Source organism: Colletotrichum abscissum (genome assembly GCF_030869225.1).
Source record: "Colletotrichum abscissum strain IMI 504890 chromosome Unknown Scaffold_6.1, whole genome shotgun sequence".
Classification (NCBI taxonomy): domain Eukaryota; kingdom Fungi; phylum Ascomycota; class Sordariomycetes; order Glomerellales; family Glomerellaceae; genus Colletotrichum; species Colletotrichum abscissum.
Window position 1 is genome coordinate 13,071 of NW_026850503.1, and position 25,185 is coordinate 38,255.

At 53.9% G+C, this 25,185-nt stretch overlaps 9 protein-coding genes across 9 annotated transcripts; 6 read left to right on the forward strand and 3 right to left on the reverse strand.

The window, feature by feature from the left end:
• Window positions 1-140: 140 nt before the first annotated feature.
• CABS01_03046 (helicase required for RNAi-mediated heterochromatin assembly 1) lies at window positions 141-3,237 on the reverse strand (the record flags this gene model as incomplete). The annotated part of the gene is made up of 4 exons (XM_060536423.1): window positions 141-255; window positions 310-2,448; window positions 2,507-2,877; window positions 2,941-3,237. The coding sequence occupies 4 exons, from the start codon at window positions 3,235-3,237 to the stop codon at window positions 141-143; spliced, it is 2,922 nt and encodes a 973-aa protein (XP_060392342.1).
• Window positions 3,238-4,741: 1,504 nt separating this feature from the next.
• CABS01_03047 (transcription factor SPT8) lies at window positions 4,742-6,934 on the forward strand (the record flags this gene model as incomplete). Its single annotated transcript, XM_060536424.1, has 3 exons — window positions 4,742-4,760; window positions 4,817-6,647; window positions 6,703-6,934. The coding sequence occupies 3 exons, from the start codon at window positions 4,742-4,744 to the stop codon at window positions 6,932-6,934; spliced, it is 2,082 nt and encodes a 693-aa protein (XP_060392343.1).
• A 1,317-nt stretch (window positions 6,935-8,251) lies between these two features.
• CABS01_03048 (sugar porter family MFS transporter) lies at window positions 8,252-10,095 on the forward strand (the record flags this gene model as incomplete). The annotated part of the gene is made up of 4 exons (XM_060536425.1): window positions 8,252-8,620; window positions 8,671-8,680; window positions 8,739-9,497; window positions 9,557-10,095. 4 exons carry the CDS (start codon window positions 8,252-8,254, stop codon window positions 10,093-10,095), a joined length of 1,677 nt encoding a protein of 558 aa, XP_060392344.1.
• Window positions 10,096-10,867: 772 nt separating this feature from the next.
• On the forward strand, window positions 10,868-12,037 carry CABS01_03049 (aryl-alcohol dehydrogenase AAD14; the record flags this gene model as incomplete). Its single annotated transcript, XM_060536426.1, has 1 exon — window positions 10,868-12,037. The coding sequence occupies one exon, from the start codon at window positions 10,868-10,870 to the stop codon at window positions 12,035-12,037; it is 1,170 nt and encodes a 389-aa protein (XP_060392345.1).
• Window positions 12,038-12,233: 196 nt separating this feature from the next.
• On the reverse strand, window positions 12,234-12,917 carry CABS01_03050 (uncharacterized protein; the record flags this gene model as incomplete). The annotated part of the gene is made up of 2 exons (XM_060536427.1): window positions 12,234-12,262; window positions 12,614-12,917. 2 exons carry the CDS (start codon window positions 12,915-12,917, stop codon window positions 12,234-12,236), a joined length of 333 nt encoding a protein of 110 aa, XP_060392346.1.
• A 1,313-nt stretch (window positions 12,918-14,230) lies between these two features.
• Window positions 14,231-15,861, reverse strand: CABS01_03051 (uncharacterized protein; the record flags this gene model as incomplete). Its single annotated transcript, XM_060536428.1, has 2 exons — window positions 14,231-15,540; window positions 15,621-15,861. 2 exons carry the CDS (start codon window positions 15,859-15,861, stop codon window positions 14,231-14,233), a joined length of 1,551 nt encoding a protein of 516 aa, XP_060392347.1.
• Window positions 15,862-17,591: 1,730 nt separating this feature from the next.
• On the forward strand, window positions 17,592-18,350 carry CABS01_03052 (uncharacterized protein; the record flags this gene model as incomplete). The annotated part of the gene is made up of 1 exon (XM_060536429.1): window positions 17,592-18,350. The coding sequence occupies one exon, from the start codon at window positions 17,592-17,594 to the stop codon at window positions 18,348-18,350; it is 759 nt and encodes a 252-aa protein (XP_060392348.1).
• Window positions 18,351-20,208: 1,858 nt separating this feature from the next.
• On the forward strand, window positions 20,209-20,487 carry CABS01_03053 (uncharacterized protein; the record flags this gene model as incomplete). The annotated part of the gene is made up of 1 exon (XM_060536430.1): window positions 20,209-20,487. A coding segment is annotated over one exon (279 nt), but the record flags the coding sequence as incomplete, so codon positions are not given.
• Window positions 20,488-23,177: 2,690 nt separating this feature from the next.
• On the forward strand, window positions 23,178-23,354 carry CABS01_03054 (uncharacterized protein; the record flags this gene model as incomplete). Its single annotated transcript, XM_060536431.1, has 2 exons — window positions 23,178-23,273; window positions 23,325-23,354. 2 exons carry the CDS (start codon window positions 23,178-23,180, stop codon window positions 23,352-23,354), a joined length of 126 nt encoding a protein of 41 aa, XP_060392350.1.
• Between the last annotated feature and the right edge of the window lie 1,831 nt (window positions 23,355-25,185).

Sequence of the window (25,185 nt, forward strand, 5' to 3'; positions counted from 1 at the left end):
CCCATGTGGCCTCGCCGTGCTCTTACGTGCGTCGGTTTTCAGCCAGCGTTGTTCGCCGTGTGCAGTGTGAATCCTGCGCCCGTTCTCCCACACTTCAATGTCGTGCCCCGAGGCGTCCTTCCAGCCCGCCACCTCAGAAGTCAGTCGCTCAGGTCTATAAGATCTTCCTGTGCCTGTGGGCTCGAGATGCGCTCGAGGATCGTCTGCGCGTTGCTGTCAGTAAACATGGCACCGACCGTGGGCTTACATGAGCCTCTTGATACCAGATTCAGTTAGCATTCTTTGTCAAAAGGCTTGGGGCCAACATACCCATGGCACTTTCGGCCGCATGTTGCTCCTTGTGCAGCCGTTGGTCGCCCGCAGCGCATACTACAGCCTCCTTTACCCGCAAGTTTTGCCCAATCACCCGGCTGCCGGATGCGAATCTCACTCTTGTGCGCTTTGCAGAAGACGGGGATGTAGTCCATGGGCGATGCCTCCATCCTGTTCAAGACCTCGCTCCAAATCGGCCGAGCTGACGACGCTAGCAGATTCTGCATATCGCCAAGGATGACTAGCAGGTGTCGAGGGCGGCTGAGGGCGACTATGGCGCGTCTTAGGTCGTTGAGGAAGCCCGAGTCTGGTTTCGTGCGATCTTCCGGGCTTCGGGTGATGGAGATGAGGATGATGCGGTTCTCCCTGCCCTGGTACCCATCCACTGTCTGGACCTCTGGCCCGAGGTGACCGGCGCCGGGGGTTTGGCGGAGTCTATGTTCGATACATGCCTTTTGTCCGCTGTAGAAGGTCAGGATGGTGATTTCTGACGGGCTCGTGCCGTTGGACACTAGGTGGCCGTATAGCCCGACAATCATGTCGGCCTCGAACGTGTTGACCTTGCTGCAGTACCGGTCAGATGACTCGGGCCGTTGGTGATTGAACCACAGCACGCTCTGCAAGCCCATGCCCGGGACAGCTTCCCGGTCAAACGTCGAAGGGTGATCCACCAGGAGAGGATACCATGCGTTCAGCAGCTTGCGAATGTCGGGCGTCATGCGTCTCTGCACCTGAAGGGTAGAATGCTCCAGGCCGCGCTCCACGAGCCTCTGAAACAGAGATACGTTGAGGTAGAATGGGGGCTTGCTAAGCTCGAGGCAGTCGGCGTGGGGCGCTAGCTGCATGTGGTCGCCGACGAGGATGATTCGCTCCAGGGAGGGGAACAGCGCGGCGGTGATGTTTGCTTCGCGGGTCTCGGCGGCTTCTTCGATCATCATGACGCGCGGCCATAGCGCGGCGATGAGTCTGCGGTACTTTGTAAGGCCTGTTGTCGTACAGCCTATGATGCGGGCCTTTGACTCGCGGACTGCGGTGATGTCTTCTTGCCAGCGGACGACCTTGAGCTTCTTGACTATGTTGTCGAGCTGCCTGAAAATTGCGGACAGGGCTAGCTTGGTTGATGCGAGGTATCTACGTTCGAGGTAGTGATAGACCATGCCGCGATACTTGGGCACAATTGACCAGAGGTTTCCATTTTTGACGAGCAGCTCTTGCGCCATCTTGTGGTTGAGAGCAACGCCTTTCGAGTATTTGATGCTGTTCCAGCGCGCGATCAAGATAGGCTTGCCCGACAACTGCTCTTTCTTGTTATCGGCTGAACCCTTCTCGCTGATCGCGGGCCCTGATGCTGCTTCGTCATTGTCGATGCCGTCGCTGAGAGGAACGTGAACGCTCCTATGAGGTAATTGGGCGAGCAACTGGTCACCGAGCCACGATCCGAGCAAGTGTTGGGATCCCTCCCGGGCGATGGATCTGACGTCGCCGTCCCAGCACTTCGTGACGGAGGCATACTGCTCCGCGCTGATCAGACCAACCTCGCGGAAGTGTTCCGGTAGAATCAGCTCCTGGTGTGCGGGGGGGAAACAGCGCTGGAGTAGAAGCTTCGCCTGAAATCTGAGGGAGACGAGACGTTTCTCGAGCGCGCTCTTGCTCCACGTCTTGCCGCGAGATCGCGTGCGGAGGTTGAAGAGAGTCCGGCTGGCAACGACCTCGTCCTTGGCCTGGCCGCCGAGGCGTACAAAGTCCACGCCAAGGTTGTGGCATCTGACGAGGAGCTCGTCGACGGTGTCATTCTTTTGGGCCGTGACGATGATGGGCACATTAGAGTGCTGCGTGCTTAGCAGGACTTTGAGCGCCGCCATGGACGTGTGCGTCTTGCCTGTTCCGGGTGGGCCTTGGACGATGGCGAGGTTCTTTGTTATCATGCGCTGGAGGGCTTGTAGTTGGGATTGGTCTAGTCTTGTCTTCGACTGTATGTGGCTTGGTATGTCGCCTTGTTTGGGGATGTATATGGGAACTGGGCGTTGAAGACCGTCATGGAGGGCTGAGATGTCCAATGTAGTGGACGATGATGGCAGTGAACTAGACATGTCAACGGTGTTAAATTGGCCGATGAAGTACTTGTCGAATGGTGAACTGAGAAACACATCAGCTCAAAGACTCTCATAGAGTTTTGAAAATGTCCCCGTCTTACTCGTCTTCTGCTGTTTGCTTGAGCCCCTCCAAAACGTGTCGAACGGCTTCAAAGTAGTTTGAGCGGGCTTCGACCATGACATACTCTTTATCTGGCTCCATGAAACTCGCAGTGATACTGGGATCCGAAAATTCGAGATCCAAGGGAGGAGGCGCCGTTGAATTGCCGGCGAGATCATCGTAACGACCCGTCACCACTGCCACGATACACTGTGTTCTGAAGTGGTCCGAGGCGGGAGACAGAGCTACTATTGTGCCTGGGACCACACGCTGAGATGCCGGCCAGTTGATGAGTTGCCGTGCGCGGATGGCGGAGAAGGTGATGCGGACCATGACTCCGAGGCGGATGATGTTGACTCCGCGGACAGAGACCTTTGGGCATCTCCAATTAGATCCAATCCTATACTGATTGGGAATGCTTAGTAGATTGCTTACATCGGTATATATGCACGTCTCAGTGCTCTCTGCCATCTCGGGAGCGGATTTGTATTCTTGAACGGCTCTACGGAGAGGCTCGGTGCCCTCGAAGCGTAAGAGATCGTATTGGGCCCGGAGATACGCGCTTTTCGTCGGGTAGACGACATTGAGGCCGTCGTTCTTTGGGAGGATGTACGATTCTTTCATAATCTCCTCTGCCTGTGGAAGTTCGGGTGTATCACGCCAACTCGTCTCGACATACAGATGAGACAATGGGTTCGCGATTTTGCGCTCAGGGGGATGTTTCTGGGACATGATCAAGTACAAGGCCGGAGAGCAGATCAAAGAATGTTGAGATTGTAAGGTGAGAATACTAATTGCCGGCTTGCGAGATTAAATAAATAAGGCCCTGATGAGCTTCAAATGAAGTGCATCAATCGCTGCTACATGAGTAATGCATCTATGTTCCAAGGAAGGGGCTAAAAACGTACCATATTCGGGAGCCAGACTTGATATCTACTTAACTTGGACCCGATGGACCCTTGTTAACATAAAAAGTCACTTACCAACCATAAGCATGAGAATCCCCACAAAGTCGAAGTAGGTGATACTTGCCACTATTTCAGGGTAAAGGGAACGTAATGATTGCAAGAGGGAAAGCTTTTGACAAAGTAGCTTGTTGAAAGCGGTGAGCTACAGTATCTCAAGCGTTTGCAGGACAACGCAGGCATGGCAAAAGGCTTATGCATCGACGGCTTCCTACATCATAACCTTGCAAAACCACCAAGACAAGATACAAACGATGCGAAATCCAAAGTGGCAAACATACGATGCTCTTGTTGAACAAACTTATACTCGCAATATGCTAGGAAAGGCCTCTAACATGGACGGTGCAACGAATTTGCTGAAAATGTAGCGAGGCACGACTCCATGTCAAAAGCAACAGCTGGGAAAGCCTGGGTCTGGATCCAATTCCAGAGACTTACCGCGATGTTCTCATTGGAGCGAGGAGGGGAATGAATGGTATGAAAGAGACAAAAACGATTGTGTGTTGCCTTGGTGCAGGTTGGCTTTATCAGCGAACACATTGGAATAGAAACGATTTCATCATGCTCGGACACTTATCGATGCTGGAATTGCCTGGTAGAGCTCGCGAACCAGGTGAGAGAAACATCGGGAGGGATGTTCAAGAACGAGTGTCGTTGGGAGGCCGGTTGTCCCGGCGGACCCTCAGCTGAGCGGCGCCGAAGTTCTGCCGTTACGGCCTGTCCGGCCGAATCAACCGGCGCTGCTTCCGGTTCGGAGCTCTTTCGTAAGGGATGCGCCGGTGCTGCTTCAGGGGATGCTAGTGCGGCTGAGCTTGGTAACCTTGTTGTCTCCCCGCCGTAATCGAAAGCTAAACTGCCCCGGCGAGGCGAACAGTACAGGCACACAGGGTGAAGTGGGCACAAAGCACCAGGGCGGCCCCACCGAGCTGGGCTTCTGAGGTGCTCCAACCCAGCACGTCGTCGCGACCGCAGCTTTCGCGACGATTCCATGCGCAACGAACATCAGTAGCGCCCACCAACCACTCATCTTCTATAGCCCATTGCCGCCAACTTTGTCAACGGAACCTCTTTTTATACTTGGAATGGAACGTTGATTTTCACACTGCGAAATTCTGAGGTACACATTTAATCGCAAACGAACCCAATCGCTTCTCCGACCGTCGCGCAGCCCTGCCGACGCCGCTGACTTTCCGATCGCGCGACCCTCCTGCGCTCTGCTTGCGTCCTAATAGCTGTGCATTGTTTGCAATCCTATACACCGAAGCTTCGAAATGGATGACGACGATAGAGGTATGTCTCGGAGCCTTATGTTTCCTAGAAATCCGCTGACCTGTCCGGCAACCCAGACTCAAACGCGAGCTCCGACAATGACCAAAACGACCAGAACGACCAGGACGAGGTCATGGAGGACGTAGATGATGCCGAAGGGGACATGGAAAACGAGGAGGAAGATAACGAAGACGACCAGGAGGATAACGACCGCGAAGAAACGGGCGATGATGCGCAAGAAAAGGGCGACGACGCAGCTGCAAGAGATGCAAGAGTGCCTTCTAGAGCTGGTTCGGCCGGCGCGGGGGCGTCGCCAGGGATAAAGAGCGGATCTCCACTGCTATCCTCAAGTCTGTTCCCAAGCGTCCGACCCGAAGCCGTCAATGCCCGGCTGTACGATATTGTTCCTACGATGGCTGCGCCGCAGGCGACGAGTGTAAACGCAGTTGCCATTACGCCCGATCTTAGGTTCTGGATGACAGGAGGCTCCGACGGCTATATCCGAAAGTACGACGGGCCTGGTACTATAAATGGCAAACAACTCCTCACAGTAGCGCAAAGGCACCCCTTTGTCGATAGTGTCGTCAAGGCGGGCATTTTGATGTCATACTGGGAGAATGAGGAGCCAGGCCCGCCGAACCCGAGAGGGAACGAAGAACACATCCTATCACCCGTTTACTCATTGGCTGTCCACTCGCAGGCGCTATGGCTTCTTTCGGGTCTCGAATCTGGAGGCATTAATCTTCAAAGTGTAAGGCATGACGAAGGAAAGCGCATAACATGCTTGCAACAGCATACTAATGCTGTGAGCGTGTTGACACTGGCACAAGACGAGAAGAGCGTCCTAAGCGGCAGCTGGGACAAGAACATCTTCGACTGGGATCTCAACACTGGCGCTGTCAAACGTTCTTATGACGGTAGCGGAGGTCAGACTTCTGCTATCGAGCTTCGCCCAGTAAATGGTGCACCGATTCCAGCCGAGGCAATGGAGGAAGAAATCAAACCTGACCCGACTTTTACCTCGAATAACAGTAAGCCTCCTCAGAACGGCACCCTAGACGATATCAACGGTATTGAAGCTCCGCCTCCTGCGTTGGCCGGCGAAGGCGCTGAGGGACAGGCGTCACCCGCACACGAGTCGCTCTTTGGCGGTAGTGATACAGGCTCGCTATTTGGCGACAACGTAGCAGGCAATTACGGCGGCGATGACGATGATGAATTCTCGAGGGCGATGGGAGATATGGGAATGCCCACTCTTCATGATGGCTCAGGGCAGGACGGCGGTATGGACCACTCGGCCGATATCGATATGACAAATGCTTTCAACGCCGATGCCACCCCGGCGCCGCCGGTCCAGGCACCAGGAAGCAGCAGTCCTGAAGCCACAAGAAATCAACCTCCAGCACCGGCACCGGCTCTAGAAGCGAGTGCGACAGATGTGACCTCGGCGCTAGACGGCGCAGGCGATGCTACGACGGAGCTGCCTGTTCCAGATTTTCCGGAAATCCCTTCTCTACCCGATATGCAGACAGATGATGCAAATCCCGGTTCACCCTCCATGATTTTCGCCTCGGATCCTCCTCCACCGGCCATGGACCCAACTCAATCAGCGGACACGGTCTTCTTCTCCGCAGCCATTGATGGTAATATCAGACTATGGGATCGGCGTGTCCAAGACCCCGTCGCAAGGATAGGCAGTCAGAGAGGCGTGCCACCTTGGTGTATGGGTGCCTGCTGGAGTCCAGACGGCAATTGGATCTACGCTGGCAGGCGAAACGGAACGGTGGAGGAGTACAACATCCACAAGGCCAGAAGCGGCTGGGCGCCGGAGAGGACCCTCAAGTTCCCGGCTGGAAGTGGAGCCGTGAGTGCGGTTCGAGCGATGCCGAATGGCCGTCATCTCGTCTGGTAAGCTAACAAAAGCCGACATGGAAACACGATTGCAAAGCTAACATAAGCACAGCGCTTCCCATGATATTCTTCGTCTGTATGATCTCAAGGACACTCGAGCTTTCAAGCATTCCACCGTCCCCTTCCTGATTATTCCTGGTCCGCCTAGAGCTGGTGTCATTTCGTCACTCTACATCGATCGAACGTGCCGCTTCATGATATCAACTGCTGGAACGCGCGGTTGGGAAGGTACAAGCACCGAGGTTCTGATTGGGTACGAAATCGGTGTCACCGAAGAAAAGTAGGACTATGCACTTTGATTCTTGTTCGGCAGTTGAGGTTTTGAGTTTGGGTCAAACCACGTACCGAAGACGTGAGACTGAGAGAGATCAAGAGGCAGATGCAAAAACGGAGTTTGGAAAGAATATCGACGTGCACCTTGGAGTCTGGCGGTGACTCGTCTTAGAGTTGTAGCGTTTTCAGAGACTTTGAGACTCTCAAGGCCTAATATCAATACCCATCTACTAATGCCCTGCAGAGCTCTAGAACGTACCATGTAATCCCTCTCAACTTCTGTAGTTCAAGGCGCGGTAGCTTATCGTCGTCATAATGTGGACCTAAGCTATGTCACTATGAGCTCGCATTCGCACCTACAACAATATCTAAACGCTCAGGCCAACATCCGTCGACAAGTTGAAATCTGCCCACTGGCTTTAGATTAGCAAGCTCAGACGAATTGGACTTCATCTCGCACATCTGCAATTGAGATGCGAAAGGCAAGCGGTTGGAGGGAAGGAAAGTGGAGGGGTTGTTATGATAAGATACGGCTCGTCCTACGAGGGACTCATGGTAGAGCAAGGCGAGGTCATGGTAAACCTTCTCGATATCAAAAGCTCGGCTCAATATTACAATGGGCATTCCACCAATGGCAATGATACCCGGTGATAGAAAAGAAACAAACACAATCATCCCGATGTCAATGATATCATGCCAGACGAAATCTCCGCCTTCAACTCTACCTCATCAACTCTGACCTACCTCATCATAGTTGGATACAAGTTCGCAGTATTGTGAGGGCCAACAGGAGATAGGCCAGTGGTCAAATCAAGCTCGGGACGAGGTCTCGGCATCACGTCCCAAGGACTTCCCCGCCAACCTCAAAGCTTACGCAGGGGGTTCACTGCAAGAACGGTTGGACCGCTATCTCCAACATCCCACAGCGGTCTAGCGTATGCTGACCACCTCCCCACCTCCCTGATAAGCACGGAAGGCGGCAAGTGCGCCCAGGCTCTTACCCCGGATTGGCTTTCGTTTTGGGCCCGGTAACTTCTGTCAACCTTCAACACAACATACCTAGTCTGAATACCACCCAACCACCTCCCCCCTCCCCTTTCCCCCTTCCCCTGTCCAGTCGGAGATTCTCATATCTCTGTAGACCTGCTGACCACTCCCTGCGCTGGGTTTGAATCCCGTAGTCGATAGAGGCTAGCCACTCGGGGCTCACACCGGTCTTTGCCGGGGATGAGGGGTCCCGATACCGTGGTGCCCGCTTAATGAGACGCGAAGCCCGGCCGGGTCATCTGCATAACGGCTGCTACCATTGAGGGGGGAATAAGATAATCATGTCTCCTCCATACTCACGTTCATCCGCAAGGGCCGCTGCACAAGACGACGAGATCCAACCTCTCTTGCGGAGAGTCGATTCTTCATCCTATAGTGATACTTCCGCGATGGCGTCCAAAGATGCCGAGACTATTGTCGTTGCTCCGAATGCGAAGCCCGGCGCCGATGATGCTGCTCTGGCCGAGGCCATTCGCCTCGAGCACAACTTGACCTTCTCCCAGGCCGTCAAGCTCTACCCTGCTGCCATTGGGTGGTCTGCTTTCGTGTCTATTGGGGTCATCATGTTGGCGTTCGATCCGCAATTGCTCGGAAACCTCTACGCTACGCCTCAGTTTCAGAGAGATTTTGGTTATGAATATGAGGGTTCCGTAAGTTGCTGCCTCCTCTTAGACATGAAACCTGTACTAACGTGCTATAGTATATCATTAGTATGTCTTGAACTTGAGTTCCTGTGCTGGAACACCTGACTTATTAATATGCATTCAGCTGCCGCTTGGCAGACCGGACTTTCCATGGGTAATCCCGTCGGTCAAGTTGTCGGTGCCCTCTTCGCTGCATATCCTATGGATTGGTACGGCCGAAAACTGACCTTTGCCGTGTGCGTGATTCTCACCGCGGGCATTGTCTTCATCCAATTCTTTGCACGCTCGTTGCCCGTCCTCCTAGTCGGCGAGCTTCTCGGTGGTCTCGTCCTGGGCATGTATGTTGTCATCGCCCCGGCATACGCCTCCGAAGTATGCCCCACTGCTATCCGTGGTCACTTGACGTCCTACGTGAATCTCTGCTTTGTCATGGGCCAGCTCCTTGCCAACGGCGTCACAGCGGGGACTTCAAAGCTTGATACCCATTGGGCCTATTCTTTGCCATTTGCGCTCCAATGGTTCTGGATCCTCGTTATCCTCCCCGGTTTGCTCTTCGTCCCAGAAAGCCCGTGGTGGCTGGTAAGGAAGGGTAGAATGGACGATGCGAGGAAGAGTCTAGGCCGTCTGGCTTCCAAGCAGGTCAATGTGGACGCTTCTTTGGCCTTCATCGTGGAAACCGACAGACTTGAGCAAGAACTGGAGGCTGGAAGCACGTATTATGATTGCTTGAAGGGCGCCAACTTAAGGCGGACGGAGATATCTGTTGGTGTTTACTGCACTCAAGTCCTCAGCGGCATCTACCTCATCAACTACGGGACATACTTCTTCCAGCAGGCCGGCCTGCCTACTGACAAGGCATTCGATATGGCCATTGGATTCCTCGGTAAACTGCCGATTCTTTGCATTTCCCTTGAGATTGTGAGCATTGGCTAACCTCTTCAGCCGTGGGATTCCTTGGCACCGTTATCTCGTGGTACTTCTTGATTCACTATGGTAGACGAACCATCTACATCACCGGCCTCGCTGCCTTGGTGTTCTTGCAGCTCCTCATCGGCATCCTAGACTGCGTTCCCGGACGTCCCTCTGGCGTGGCCTGGGCAGAGTCATCACTCATGCTCATTTGGAACTTCGCGTACGACCTGTCTGTTGGTCCCGTATGCTTCGTCCTCATATCAGAAGCTTCGGCAACTAGAGTGCGATCCAAGACGATTGCGCTCGCCACAGCTGCCCAGGGTGTCTTGGGGATCATCATGACCGTGGCAATTCCATACATGATTAATCCAGATGAGGCTAACATGCAGGGGAAGCTCGGGTTCTTCTTCGGAGGGCTGGCTGGGCTGTGCTTCATCTGGGCATGGTTCCGCGTTCCCGAGACAATGGGCCGCACGTACGAAGAGTTGGATATTCTGTTCGATAGACGGATTCCAGCGCGTGATTTCAAAGGTTATGTTGTTGACGGTATTAGTTCTGCCGATCACTAAGACGAGCAGCACTCCCAATGAGGCTTTAGTGTGCGACACGATCACCGCACCTGGCACTAGAATGATACCATTTTGAACTTTCATGCTTTTCAACGCATGTTACATATCCAATGGGCTTCTGCTCAAGTACTGTTTGATGGCTCCGTCCTTGTAGGTCACAGAATTGAAGAAGCCGCCACACTGGCTAGCATGCACAGCAGTCGGCCAATCATCTGAGCAGCTATAACTATATGATCTCTTCACCTTGTCTATTTCGGACTCTCCTAGTACTCTTCGAGCGTCTGGAAGATACCACTCCCGAGTTACTGGCATCATATATCTCGGCTGCGACTACAACATGTCTTGGTAGCGGTTGGACGGAATCCCGTGGGTTCTCCGTGACTAAGTCAGAGACCTCCGCGGTCTTTTCAAAAGCTTCCGCAACTGAGTATGAGAGAGCGGCGCCCAGAAGGTTTACTATTTCGTTCTTGACTAAAGGCAGCTGCGCCACCCGGACGACGCCCCGTCAGAAAACGGCGATACAATCCTGTCAGACATCCCAAGCAACTGCCCTAAAGGTAAGAAGATGTATAAGAACTCAATAGCAGCAAACACCGAGTGGTTAAAATCGTATGTATCTCGGTGTAGAACTGTAGATCGGTTTATTGAAGCTATATTGTGCTCAGGCATCTCAGTACCCTCTCACTCTTTGGCTCCTATCCGCAAACACCACAGGCGTCAGCATCACAATCTATCACACCAAGACGCAAACGCCCATAAGAAGGCCGCCAATATGGCTACCGAAAGCGCCCGAACGCTCTTCTTCCCGGCACCGGACCCGCCGACACCACTCGCCCGCTACCGCATCCTCTCCCCCAACGCCGCGATCCGCGTCTCCCCCCTCCAGATGGGCACGATGTCCCTGGGAACAGCCTGGTCGGACGGCATGGGCCCCGTTGAGAAGAACGCCGCCTTCAGCCTGCTGGACGCCTATCTCGACGCCGGCGGCAACTTCTTTGACTGCTCCAACGGCTACCAGCACGAGCAGTCCGAGTCCTGGCTCGGCGAGTGGATGGAGGTCCGCGGCGTCCGGGACCGCTGCGTCGTCGCGACAAAGTTCTCGGCCGACTACCGTATGCACGCCCTCGGGAAAGGTCGCTGCCCGAACGCGGGCGGGAACTCGCGCGCCTCGATGCACATGAGCCTCCGCGACTCGCTGGCTAAGCTGCGCACCGATTGGATCGACGTATTTTACGTCCAGTGGTGGGACTATACCGCTTCCATCGAGGAGGTCATGGACGCGCTGCATAACCTCGTCCAGCAAGGGAAAGTGCACTACCTCGGCATAGCAAATTGCCCGGCCTGGGTCGTCAGCGCGGCCAACACGTACGCGCGCGCACACGGCAAGACATCCTTTTCCATCTACCAGGGCTACTACAGCGTCATCATGCGCGACATGGAGCGGGACATTATCCCCATGGCGCGGCAGTTCGGCATGGCCATCGCGCCCTACGGTGCGGCGGGCATGGGCAAGTTCAAGACGCGGGACATGATTGAGGCGCGGCGGCGGAGCGGCGACGGGCAGGCGGCGTTCCGGCACCTGGCGGACCAGACGGAGACGGAGATGCGGGTGAGTAAAGCGCTGGCCGAGGTGGCGGAGGAGGTGGGCGTGACGTCCATTACGGCCGTGGCGCTGGCGTACGTCATGGCAAAAGTGCCGTACGTATTCCCCGTGGTCGGGGGCCGCAAGGTTGAGCAGATGCTGGACAATATCGACGCCCTCACGATCCAGTTGTCAGAAGCGCAAATTGCGTACCTCGAGAGCGTGGAGAAGTGGGAGCCTGGGTGGCCGTACGATGTTATGGGATGGGATCCTCACGTGTCGGGGACGCCGGCCCCGATCATTGCTGCTTCGGCCAAGATGGATTTTGTGAGGCGGCCCAAGGCGATTGGATATGATTGATGGAGGGGTGTGGGATTTGTTGCATTCTAGGCGCTGGTATGGGGTTTCTTTGGGGGTTAGGAGGCGTTCCCGTTCTGACTCCGTCCGTTGACGGAGGTTTGGGTGACTTGAGAATGTAGCAGGATATGCATGCTGCAACAATGGAGCACCGAGATAATGTTACACCACTCTATCGCACCTAACCCCAACTCGCATTTTACATAAAGGTGAAGAGGATGCTGGTGACTTACGTTGGTGATATTCTGTTAGTCGTGGACAAGACGTGGACTAGAAATACGAGGCACGAATACAGAATGCACCAAATATTCTCAAATGAGCATGATGGTCAACATGAGACAACGTTTCATTTCAGAAATACCGATTGATTCATTATATACCTATGGTAAGGTACTCGATCACACTGGCCAAGCTAGTCCTCAGTGAACAGGTCTTACACCATCATTATATACCTTACCTACTGCACACCCGTATTAGCGCGATCCAGACCTCCTCAATGCGCAGTGGCTTCCACCCCAGGTCTCAGATTGCCGAAATAGGCTAACCAATGGAGAACAAAAACCGTTGAAAACGACTCACCTCTATCACACATTCCCGGATGCTTCGCAGGGGCGGCGGTGGCAACGGCCGGGGCAACGCCAGCGACTTCGCCACCGCCATCACCACCTCCACCCGTCTCAAAGACCCCACGCGGCGTCCAAGGATCGTCGGCGTCGCTCTGGCCCAACCAGCGCCGAAGGGAGTACCCATTGCGGGCCGGACCCGTGCCCGAGACCGCGGATGCGTCTGCGGCTGCGGGTGCGGCTGAGCGTGCTTCGGCTCGTTTGCCGACTACAGTCGCCGCCGTTGGCCTTGTCGTCGAGAGTCTGGGGACCTTGGCCATGATGGCCAAAGTTCTCTTAAGCTTTAGAAAAGCTGCGACCCCGTTCAGCAGCTTTCCTCCTCAAACGAGATCCTCTCCAAACCCAATCGTATGCCCCCCTCCTCCTCTTCATTCTCATTCTCTCTATGAAGCGGAGCAAGCAAGCGACGGAGCCCGGACCGCTGAATAACTTACCTCAAGAGGGTTTCCGGAGTGCGCTCGCGGATCGCAAAGGTGGTTGTCAAGGTAGCTACGGATTGGCAAGCATTGCTTGCCTGGAGAAAGCTAGGGAATGGCTCATAAGAATGAGCGATAGTCTTGGTTGGAGAAGCTGGTAAACCGCCAAAGTTTAGTTGAAGAATCTGTAAATGTCAAGACTGCCGTCCAGGAACAACGCTCGTCCAAGCAATGACCTTTAAGTAGCAACCACAAAGTAATCCATCCATGGACATGAGCGCTCACACCCTAATTTCCAACCTCATGCCGCTTCCCGAAGAGGCGCCATGGGTCGCTTGGTTTTTCTGACCGGACGATTTGACCCGGCGTTCTGTACCAACGACAAACGACTTCTGTCAGGTAGTACGGGTTCCAAATAGTTTGACGTGCGCTGCAGCTTCCCACCGGGCTAGAGTTGATAAGGTCGACGCTCATATGACAGCGAAAAGCGATGGCGAAACGAATGTTTGCTTCCAACCGATGCCAACTAGCCATCATCAGTGCCAAGTACGGAGCAAAGGTTCTGCATGATCTGATGTTGAGGTGTGATACGCAATGAGCGGGAACCCGCCCCAGATACTGCTGCTGCGAGGTGATAAGTTTGCAACTCGCCTGAACCAGCATTGGTGAATGGATAGTCAGAAGTCGGAGACCTTGTTCATATTTGTTACTGTACGAACATGCAGGGTGCTGCTTGTCTCTTAGTGCAGCGTGCTACTCCTCATCAGTCAAGAGTCGATGGGGGAAGGGCACGGAAATGAAGGGAGGTGGATGCCAAGGTTGCAATGCAATGAGCTTGATTTGATTCTATCCATCGCATTTTGACATTCGCCATCAGCCATAATGGAACACCTCTCTCGTGAGCGACGCCTCCCTCCTCTTTTTGGCCATCCCTTTGCCAATTGGTGTTCCCATCCGATACCTGGTCCGTTCCGTTTTCGCCCGAATCCGTGGCCTAAAGAAATGTTGATTCGAAGTTTTTCGAGTCTGGTCCCCCACAAGGTGATTACCATTATATACTATATTGTTTCGCCAGCGGGCATCGCTAGCTGCAATACATGTGACATGTTACAAAGGAAAATGACTTTTATCTGTTTCGCAAGACAAAATGAAAGTGTTCATGGCCCTACAGGGGCATTGTAATATTGTACAGGCACCAGCGGCCAATCTGTTGTCATTGGCGTGGGTTGTGGTGCATTTTCGTCGACGACTGTGCTGGAGAAACTCTCCCAGTCTTCGAATGTGACCATATTTTCAGGCATAAATTGGAAGTTCATCGGCTGGTTTTCTTGTGGGGGCGGCGGAAGCTCTCTGTCCAGTGATGCACGGCGAAGAGGTTCCGTGTGCGCGCGCGGCTGTTGGGTGTGGAACAAAGGCTGCGGCATCATTGACTGGGCCCTCATCTGTTCCATGTACGGTGAGGGTGATGAATCCTGTGATGCTAATACTGGGGGTTGAGAGGACTGAGTCGGAAGAGTCTGGGAGGGTATCGATGGAGGAGGAAGGAGAGGCTGAGGGGGGTATTGTTGGGGAAGAGCAGCAGGAGGTGCGTAGCATTGAGAATACTGCATTGGCGGCGAGGCCGGAACGGGTAGGTAAACGAGATCCGCCAGCTTGTAGGCAATCAAGACGATAGACTCGGCCTCGGAGCTGGATCCAGAGAAGAATTCGAGCAGATCTTGGAGTTGGCCTGGGCTCTCATTCTCCATGAAACCCTGCGCTCGACCAGTCTGTGTAGGATTCCAGCTGAAGTTTGGCTGACGGCCCTGGAACTCATTGGCCTTGGACATCAGCACATCTTTCCAGGCCTCGTGGATCAGGGGCTGATGCAGGAGACCATAGATGACTCTTGAGTGCATCCAATCCGACTTTGTCTTTCCTGACTCGAAGTGTCTGGCGACGTGTTCGACGTGACGTTCCCTCGAAGGGTGCAGGGCCGAACAGAAGCCACAAGCCCAGTACTTTCTCCTCTTCAAGTACTTGACAACCTTTTCAGAGTGCGGGCAAGACTTGCAGCCATGCGAAGCCTTGTGGTGCTGGTTGAATGTGTTGGCTCCCCAGAAGCTCCTGTTGCAGCCAGGCTCAGGGCAAGGATACTTCTTCCAACGCTCATGGAACTCCTCCTCATGACGCTTCCAGTCGTACTTGCGCTTGAATCTCGTTTCGCATGAGGTGCACCAGTAAAAGTTGAAGCGCCCTGGACCCCATCCCGTCTGAGCGCTTGCTACCTGGGGCACGCCTCCAGGGGCTGCTTGAGGCGCGCATTGCTGAGTGGAAGGGGACTGCGAAGCTTGGGAGTAATGTGTCGCGACGGTGGCATTGGAGGCAGCGGAGCCCATAGACCATATACTCGCATGGCCAGAAGAGCCTGAGCTTGTTGATGATACGGAGATGCGTGGTCTGTGACCTATTTGGCCGTGGCATATCGCTGAACGAACAAGAGGGAAGTTAGCAGGGGTGACCTGTTTCCCACAGAGGGAAGATTATTTGGGGGGGAGTGGAACAAACCTCGCGTGGAAGCATCCTCCATTGCGACATCCTGCGGTACATGTTGTTGTTGGTGGTGCTGCTGCTGTTGGTGTTGAAGCTGAAGCTGAAGTTGTTGCTGCTGTTGCTGTGCCGCCTTGTCGCCAGCCTCCCACATCTGCAACAATGCTTCACGGGAAACACCAGAGCTCTTCAGAGCTTCTAGAGTTCGTCTAGCATCCGCCAGCACGTCGGCTGCGGCATCCTGCATGGGGTGATCCATCTCGACGACTTTCCGCTCTCCACCCTCGCTCGATTTGGTCGGATTGGGAGCTTCGCCGGCGTTCTCGGGTCGGGCGTTGAGTGCTTTAGTTCGACGGAGCAAGCCTTCTTTTTTCGAGTCGATTCGTCGCGAAGGCAAAGACGAACGTATACGAAGGGGTTATATCGACGTCGGTAGTTACCACTCCTATGGTAGGTTGTGGTAGAGAAATTGCGGCGTAGTGAATGGTTGATTGGCGTAGAGGCAAGAGCGAGAGGCGGAAGCTAATCAGATGAGGTGCAGGGCAAGCCTGGGGTAATGCTGTGAGAAGCAAAATGAATATAAAAAAAACCAAGATCGAGAGAAAGAGGTTGGTCGAAAGTTGGTGAGGTGTCTCTCGGAGATATAATACTAGGAAACGAGTGTGGGTGTGGATTAAAGGGTGTTGTGGTTGGCGTGTGATGAGGTCGGAAAGGTGAATTGAGGTGAGGTGAGAGGTAGGTGCGGGAGGTGCGAGGTTAAGATCAGATTCCGGACGGGAAAAGAAGTTGGTGTTGGAGTTCGGACGCTTTGGTGGGAAGCGAGAGGAGGCGGAGGAGCCAGGAAGGAGGGGAGGCGTGTGCTTTGAGATCCCAGAGAGTCCACACTAGCACACAGAGCCAGCGCCAGAGAGGAGCAAGAGCAGGAACAAGAGCAAGAATCAGAGCCAAAGCCCAGCACGGAAGCTTGGGCGAGTTAGTCAGGGACCTAGCGCGGAGAGATGGAGCGAGAGGGAAGAGCTAAGGGGCCGGGTACCTTGGAGGAGAAGAAAACGAACGAACAAGAAGAAGGAGGAGGCGTGGGATTGGACAAGTGTGAGGCGTGCGGAGAGTGAGCAACAAGGTTGCTGCTAGGAACGAGGCGCGAGGAAAAGCGGGAGGGGAGGGGAAGGAAGGGAAGGGAAGGGGGTGAAGGAGGAGCGATGAGATGGAAACAGAGGGAGGGAAACGAATTGGAAGAATAAAATAAAAATAAAATAAAAAGAGCAGGTGCTAGGGTCGCGGGAGTTTGAGTAAGGCACCTAGGGTAGGAGGGAAGGTAAGGAGGGTAAGGTACTGTATGTACTTTGTGTACTGCGCAGAGAGTAAGGTAAGGTAAAGTACGGAGTACTTCGTTCATACAGCAGTCGGAATGATCCCTGCTCGTACGTTGCGTATTGATTCTGGTGTGCTTCTTGTTCTTCTCTTGCTGCCCTGTTCTCTCTGTACTGCGTATGTACAGTCATTAATTATCTACTCCGTACCTCACGACACCTCCCTCCCCTGCTTCCTCTGAGGATAGGTACCTTACCTCACCTTACGAATACTTCTCCCAAGCTGAGTGTATCTTATGTAATGTTCCAGGACTCGTCTGACGATTGGAACGGGATCTGGCTCATCCATCCATCTACCTTATCTTATTCGATGGTGGTTAACTAGTCAGATTGGTGATTGGGCGGTCCCAAAATCTGTATACGGCTCTAAAACACCAAAGATGAGGGTATCGGTAGGACAGGAGACAGCAAGAGAAAGATTCGCCGAGTGAGGTGGAGCGGCTACGTGCCATGTTTTCGAGCCGGGTTGTGTGCGTGCATTTTGCGTGTGCGCTTCCAGTGTCTGTGAAGTGCGAAGCCGCTCTCTGCATATGCAGGCAGACACACCACACGGTGGAAAGGCAGTCTGAACTTTGAAGTTACTGTTGCAGTAATACTGCTTGGAATTGGATGCCCCCTAATGGCACTTGTCAATCCCGTCCGATGTTTGAGCCCCAGAAAGCCCATGCGGCACACAGATGATGACAGCAAGCAACACTGTGTGGAAGACGCAGAGAAAAGAACAGAGATTTTCCTATCCCCTGTTGATTTCCTGTCCCCAGTGCGCGTCCCTCTTTCGCATCTTCACAAGGCACGGGGGCCGTTGCTGTGCAGAGGGCACCTTTCTCCGAGATACTCCGTGACAAAAATGGCACAGAGACGCCGCCCCCATATGAGAAGTGTGTTCCGGCCTGACCAGTCCGTTCGTAGAGCACAATTCCCGCTGGCTGTGCCCGCTGGCAGCTCCAACGGGTATGTTTCACTCCTTCTGGACGACGGGCTGGCTTTGGAACGCAAGGCCCGTAAGGCGTTGAAGCAGGTAAAGTGCTGTGATGCTCCGTCTGTGCAGGTCTTGAAAGTAGAGGGGGGCGTAGAAACAGGGGGAGGAACTAGGGGGGTACGAAGTACCTCACATCTCGCGAGTTCGCAACTGAATTGTACTGTGGTCAGAGGACCTGAGCATGGAGCAGGGTCGATCCCGCCATTGAACGAACCTCTCAGCGCGTCATCGTTTACCGACTGCAGGCCAACATCTTGTCCACCAACGGCGCGCTCGGCTCATACTCTACACCATCGCCATGAAATAGACAGTGAGTGTCGCGCGTTTGATGCGGCCATTGAGACGATGGATTCTCTCACTTCATCTGAACACGCCCGGTTCAGCCCATTCTTAGGCTAGTTGATTTTTTTTTTATCTTGTCTTGTCTTGGAGGGGAGGGGCAGGGGTGTGAGCAAAAAAGCGGCAGGCTCTTGGCTTATCACTGGACGAACGTCTGTTTGTCCAGAGAGGATCAGTCGAGAGACCAGACGGGAATAGTAGGGACGAACATCAGAAACCAAGAATGGTCCGAAGGGTTGAAGAGACAGTTCAGCCTCGCTGGGACCAGGGGACTAGATTCATCTCATCCTCTTCGCAGTATCCGTGTAGAATCCAAGCACATCCGGGCCATACTTGTAGTAGAAGACTGTTGGGCACCTGGATGCTTTATCCATCAGTCCGCTGTGTTTATGGGGGCGAGAGGTGCAGCAAACAGCACTAAAGCCAATGAGGAAGAAGGAGAAAAGATGTGAACGGGGTGGAGGGAGCTGAGCAGGGGATGTGAGTGATGATGTGATGCAATGGGACGGGACCTACGAAGAGTTGGGCCGTGGGTGCCAGAGGGAATGGAATGCAAGGAATAGGGACGGGAACGGGAGCGAAAGAAAAGGCGACGAAGAAGAGAAACAATGGACAATGGGAAAGTGAGCCGAGGGATCTACCTAGGCCCAAGAGACGCGACCGGGATCATGACCGACAAGGTGAGAGAAAGGAACGGGGGTACGGAGAAATGGGGGGATAAGATGATCATAAAAAATTAATCAAGTCGGCACGTCAAAGCTCGAGCCAATCTCACCTTGGAACCTTGGGTCCAAGTCACCTTAGCACGTGCTTAGGTAAGGTTCCCCAAGGTACCTTACCTAGGTCTCCGTACCTACCTTATCATCTTACCTCAAGCTAAGGCACCTTAGTTTGGCATGTCAATCAACTTGAGGAAGGTTCGGTCCCAAGATATTCAATTGCCTTCAAGTTGGAATTCATCACACGATGACAATCCAAGTCACAAACGTGAGTCGTGACTGCGCGGGGTTACCGTTTCTCAGCTGATTGATTCAACAGCAACATGCAACAGATTGTGACTGCCATCGGGCACACTTCTTACTGGCTCTCAAAGTGAAGCAATCAATGAATGCAAGCAGCGGATCAAGGTCTAATTCTGCTGCCCGCTGTCAATAAATCGGCAAGGTACGTATGGCTTGCCGACGTCCGCACCTTACGACGTCTTTTACCTTGCTCCGTACGCGCAAATATCCCGTCAAACTGCTCCAGCCTCCAACCGCTAGAGGCACGCGCTAGGAAGCAAGCGAGAGACAAGCGAGAGGTGCAATGGAAGAAGAAAAAACGGGCAGCGTATGGAAGGCAAGGGTTGAGCAAGGGGTAATGATGGCAAGCTGCAAAGTTGCAACTCCCGCGCAGCCGCCTTTTTGCATTCGCGGTGTCGGTGGTTGGCAATGGCACCTCAGCAGCATCGAATGACTTGTGAAAGCTGGGAAACGGGCTTACATAAGGTAAGAAGCGTTAGGTAAAGTGAGGTAGGTAGGTACTCATACTCCGTACCCGTCTTGAGTCTTGATGTCTCGACACCCCCCTCTCCCCGCTTTTCCATCGAGGCTAATGCCAAAGGGACATGATAGAGGCATCGTGCACTCCGCGCCAGAGGCCAATAGAGTCTAGGGTCACAATTCTGCCGCCATTTTCCTTTGCTCTCCCACGTTTACGTCGGCCGATGCTTTTCTTCCATCTCATCCGCAATGAATTTAGGTTGTCCATGGTGGCGCAATGAACGCTGCATCGTCGGGTAACGGGCTCCTTCCCAACGGCAAATTACCAGCCCCTCCCCTACTCCTTTTTTTTTCCTTATTCTTTCTGACCGACGGATACGGATGTTGTCTACGAAGTATTGTTTGGGGTACCTTTTCTGCCCCTTCTCTTTTAGTCCAGTTTCTTCCAATACTTCTCCTCCACCCGCCGTGTCGACCCTGGCTTCTTCATCGACACTACTCAGGACCGCTGCGCCAGTGCCGATGCTGCACAGCTGAACGATGATGGCGCAGCATCAGGCCCAGCAGCGCGGGGGCCAGAGGAACGACTGTGTGTGTATATGCCACACTGCGAGTGTCTGGCCTGTCCGATGCTTCACAGACAGCCGCGAATAAACTGGCCAGATCAAGAGATTTCACCAGAGCCTACTCGGACGTTGACGATTGCCTTGCCATGATTGGCCAGGTTATCACCTGAAACAAATTCAGGACTGCTCACCGATACGCCACGGGGCGGCCCAGCGTTTCGAAACAAGAGCAGAGAGAGAGAGAAGCAGGCAATCCCGTGGGCCGCGGAGGAGCTGGCAGCAGCAGCTACTGCAGCACATTTCACAGCACTGCACCAATACCTGTACTGACGTGCCAGGTGCCTGTCTACCTATGCAGCCAGTGTGCTCAATGGCATGGGAATGGATGGGATGGCAGGCTGCGTGCCTAGAGGTTGTTCCTGGTCCCAGACTCCTGCGTCTGTTCGCGATGAATAGGGGCCTCTTCTTCCTCTCCCATGGAGGAACGGGTGCATTTGTTCGTGGTTTTGGGGCCAAGGAGCCAAGCGGCCATGCTTGAAAGAGCTTCTTTTCGCTCTGAGTCGCCTCACCACGACCTGGCACTTACTGTCTGTACAGTGCAAAAGACGCCCAGTGACCCTTCTTCTCTCCGCCGTCGCCCTTTGCTCAGGCACCCGCAGTCCCGCCCAAATGCATGGCAGGGATCACCCAGTGAGCTTCGGAGACCATGAGATGATGTGCAAGGGGAGGCACAAGAAGCGACAGGGGTTAGTGTCAGGGGCCCATTGCCGATTTGAGCCAGCTTTAATAACATGACGGGATAAGGATGGGAAGGATGAGGGGAAACAATTAGCCACAAACTTGGGTCTGATTGGATGGTGAGTTTGATTGGACGGAGAGTTGTTCACCATGATTATTGACCCAAAGAGCCAAAAGCCTCCAAACTCCAAAGAGCAAGACATGACACAAACCTACGAATACATACGAATACACAGTACATCAGAGGCTCACGGGTCCCTCACATGCAACTTGCCATAACCTCTGCGGTGGGGCCATCTACGGCGACAGCTTCCCTCAGAGACGTTTCAACACTGCTGTGTGCAACCACGAATACGTCAGCCCGTCGTCCATTTGAGACTTGCCCAAGCTAAGGTACAGATTACGCATACAAAGTACGGGTACTCCGTACAGAGCGCAAGAGTCGCCAACAATGTATTCGTACCTTGCGAAGGATACATGTTTCCTTTCTTTTGGCCAGTGGTCACCGACTCTTGCTGATACGGGACACAAGATCCAATACGATACGCACTGGCCGATTATCTTTTGCCTCAATAGAGGATAATGTCTCTCGTCGTACCACGCCTTGCAAGTTGCGCCAACCCCTTCTGCTACATTACCACCTCGACGTCCCTTTTCTACTGAGGGACCTGCGTCGCCGTTGCTAGCTCACAGCAGCTTCGCCGACGTCTGCCTCATCGTGCTTCTTACATGAATCTCCCAGCGGCACATCAGCTCCCGATCGGAGCTAGCGGCGCGTCTCACATTATCACGTCGCGCTTGGAAGTTGGCAGAGACGCGGGCGTGGGGAGGACCTTGCTCATGGTCCAAAAGAGACTAAAGCACGGAGTAGTGGACACTGGGTGTGAAATGTGAATGTGATTGTCGACGTTGGATGGGAAGTGGACGCGGACGGGACGGTACCATTCAATTCGTTGCCAGGAACCGGCTCTTCTCATCGGCTCGTCTCGTCTTTTTTTGGGCCTTCAACTCCCGTCAACCATACCTTACGTATACCCTCAACCCACTACTCTACTTGGAGCATCCAACTAGATCCGGAAACCTGGGCTAGGCACGGCCTACGTGGTGTGGAATACACAATCGAGAATAGAAGACACGAAGAAGAAGAGGGCCGAACGCGAGGAAACAACCACCCAGTCGACCAAGCAAGCCATGCTGGACTCTTGGTTCAATGGCGCGCGCAATCTCCCCCAACACGCCCACGAAGCCAACATCTCTCGAATTAGCATCAACATATCTGGCACCAACCACACGTCTCGGGCTGCGCACACATTCACTTTGTACAGCAAGTTCGTGATGACGGCAACGAGCGTCGACTTTGACATCGAACCATCAATGCTATCAGCCGGGCTCTGGGAAAATCCATTCCTCTTTAGGTCACGCACGTACACACAGATGGACACATTCAGACATTCACACACTCAGACTCTGGTTCTCTATCGAAAGCGTTGGTGCCCCACACCGCGCCGCCCTCATGTGTCATGTCCTGCCATCTCACGGCAACCAGGCTTGCAATGGAATCGCTCAAGTCTGCTGAGCGCGTTCGCTGCGCGATCCGCCCGCGCTAGTATCCGCACCTTGCAGTTGGTCCCTCGGAAAGCCGCCTAAGGACTGAGGGCCCCGTTACGGACCCCTCTGTATGGATCCATGGATCTCTGTGCCCTTTTGTCGGTTCCTCTCTTCCACTATTTTCTAGATACCAGACTAGGCATTTTGCTTGCTACTCTGAGGGTCGAGACTGCCTCTACTGGCCTTTCTCTCTACCGTCGCTGTCATGTTCCAATTGGATTGGGCTCTTCCCTTTTCACGCACTGCAGTTGCCAGTGTATCTTTTCAGAATACTATGTTGAGACGATGCCATGCAAAGTGGATAGGATATGCAGGCACATCGTGTGTCCTGCGTACGCACGTATTGAGTCCTGTCGCCAAAGTGGCAGATGACTCGAGTCTCACATGAACGATCAGGGTCCGCAGTCCGCGCTCCATAGTTCGCAACCTCGTACCCCCTTGGGCCTTGGGGAGATGTCGAGTGACGCGATGCACAGACAGCCAGTGGCAACACCATGGTGCAAACATTGGGACATTTCTCGCCCGCGGCCCCGTATGGCCCTGATGGGGCATATTGGGGGCTTGCCCAAGTGCGAGGCTCGACCAACAACGTTTGCGCTATCTGATGTCGCTTGTTTGGTTCGTTGCTGACAATTTTTAAGAGTGGCAAGGGGAATGCTGATGGTGCCTGAGCCAGCCGTACCACGGGCAGATAGGAGGGCTCCTCTTTACTTGCTGAAGGTGTTCGTACCTATTGAGAGAAGTGACGCAGGAAAGGTGCCGTACCTAGTGACTCGCAAGGCGAGTACGACTACGAATACAAAGTAGAAAGTATGTTCAGGTAAGGTGTGGTCCGGGCAAACTGCGATTACCTTAGCTGTCGGCATCGCGAGGCTCGGCGACGGGTTATGTCGATGGACCTTATTCGCACCTTGCCTGCCTTCAGGTGAGGTAGGCGTGGTTGGTCAAGGATGGGAGAAGCAGGAGCGAAGACGGTAAGGTGTGGGCTATTGGCGGAAGGTGAATGGAAGGTCCCCTGCTTTTTCTCTCCTTACCTTAGGTAGGTACGGAGTACGCTACAGCCTACTGACCGGGTCTTGTGGGCGGGCGCTCGCCCAGCTGGTCGGATCCGAAGCGCCGCCCCGTTATGCCTGCCTCCGCCCTCCACTGCGCCTGTGCCGTTGCCGTCCAATCCATGTTCAGCCACAGATAGCCACCAAGAGCAATACGGAGTACAAGTAGGGATACTTCGGGAGGTACCTATCTGTATGGAACCTGTGAAAGACGGAGCATGTACTTTGTACCTTGGGTACGCGTCTCGATGCAGGTGCGATTCGCCTCCACGTCGCTGCGCTTCTTCCCTGATAATATTTCCATCCACACGGGAGCACTACTGCCTACAAGCCCCCGGTTGACCTCGCCTCTTCAGACGAACCGCTCAACCTCCTGCAGCACATCTCGAACCCCCTTGTCCTTTCGGCTTCTCGTCTTCACTCCTCACCATTGATCCCGGCATGTTTCAAATGCATTTCCCCTTTGGGACGTTTGTTCGTTTTCTTCTTGCCAAACTCGCCATAGACATACTATTTATCGGATGACGCATGAAAACCAGATGACTGGGCTGATGTCATCCGAATTTTGCCCTGGCATACGGATACATCATACTACATACATCATGTCAAACCCGCAGAGGTGCACAACGCAAAACGGCGCCAAGTTCCAATGCCCGGCAAAGCTCCGTCCACGGTGCGGACACCTCTGTGAAGCCCTTTGCCTGACGAACCAACCAGGCTGATTCATTGTCATCCCAGCACTCGCTCGCAAAAGAGCATGGGGCCCCTTACGAATGAAGCCGAGCACCAGGGTCCCGCTGCCGAGTGGGCAATATTGAAATGTCTGCTCTTCTCCGACGGGACAAACGCACCAGTTCCAGCGCTCAAGGGACAAATATCAAACTCTCCAAATCGGTCCATCGCGAAAGCAAGGTGTCTCGGGCTCTCAGCATGTTAGGGGTCCGAATAAGCCACACAAGCTTGTTTGCAACTCTACGGATGGATGGGGACCCTGCAAAGTACGAACACTCTGTGCACTACTCTGTCTGTACCTTACGAGTACGAAGACAGCTTGCCAACATCGTCCGTGGGCGCTTCATACTGCTGATATTGCGGGACGCCATGAAAATCCCCCACAGACGCCATCGTTGTCCACCCTCCTCCTCGCGCCTTGCTGGATGCGAACCCTATCACCGGGTCGTTCACTGATTACTCATTACTTGTATGAACGCGAAAGTCGAGATACTCCACCAACCCCTATTCGGGCTCTATCCGCCGGGCCGCCTTCTTCGACAGACTGGAGCCGCCAGCAACGGCCTTCGGCGAGACTGGCTCAGCTCCCGCAAGGCCCGGCGCGTCTTGTACGGCACGCTGGCTTGAGAAGCCCAACCACCTTGGGGACAGCTTATGTCTGGGCACAAAAGTCTCCAAATCGCTACATTTGACCATGATGATTAGCGCCAATGACAAA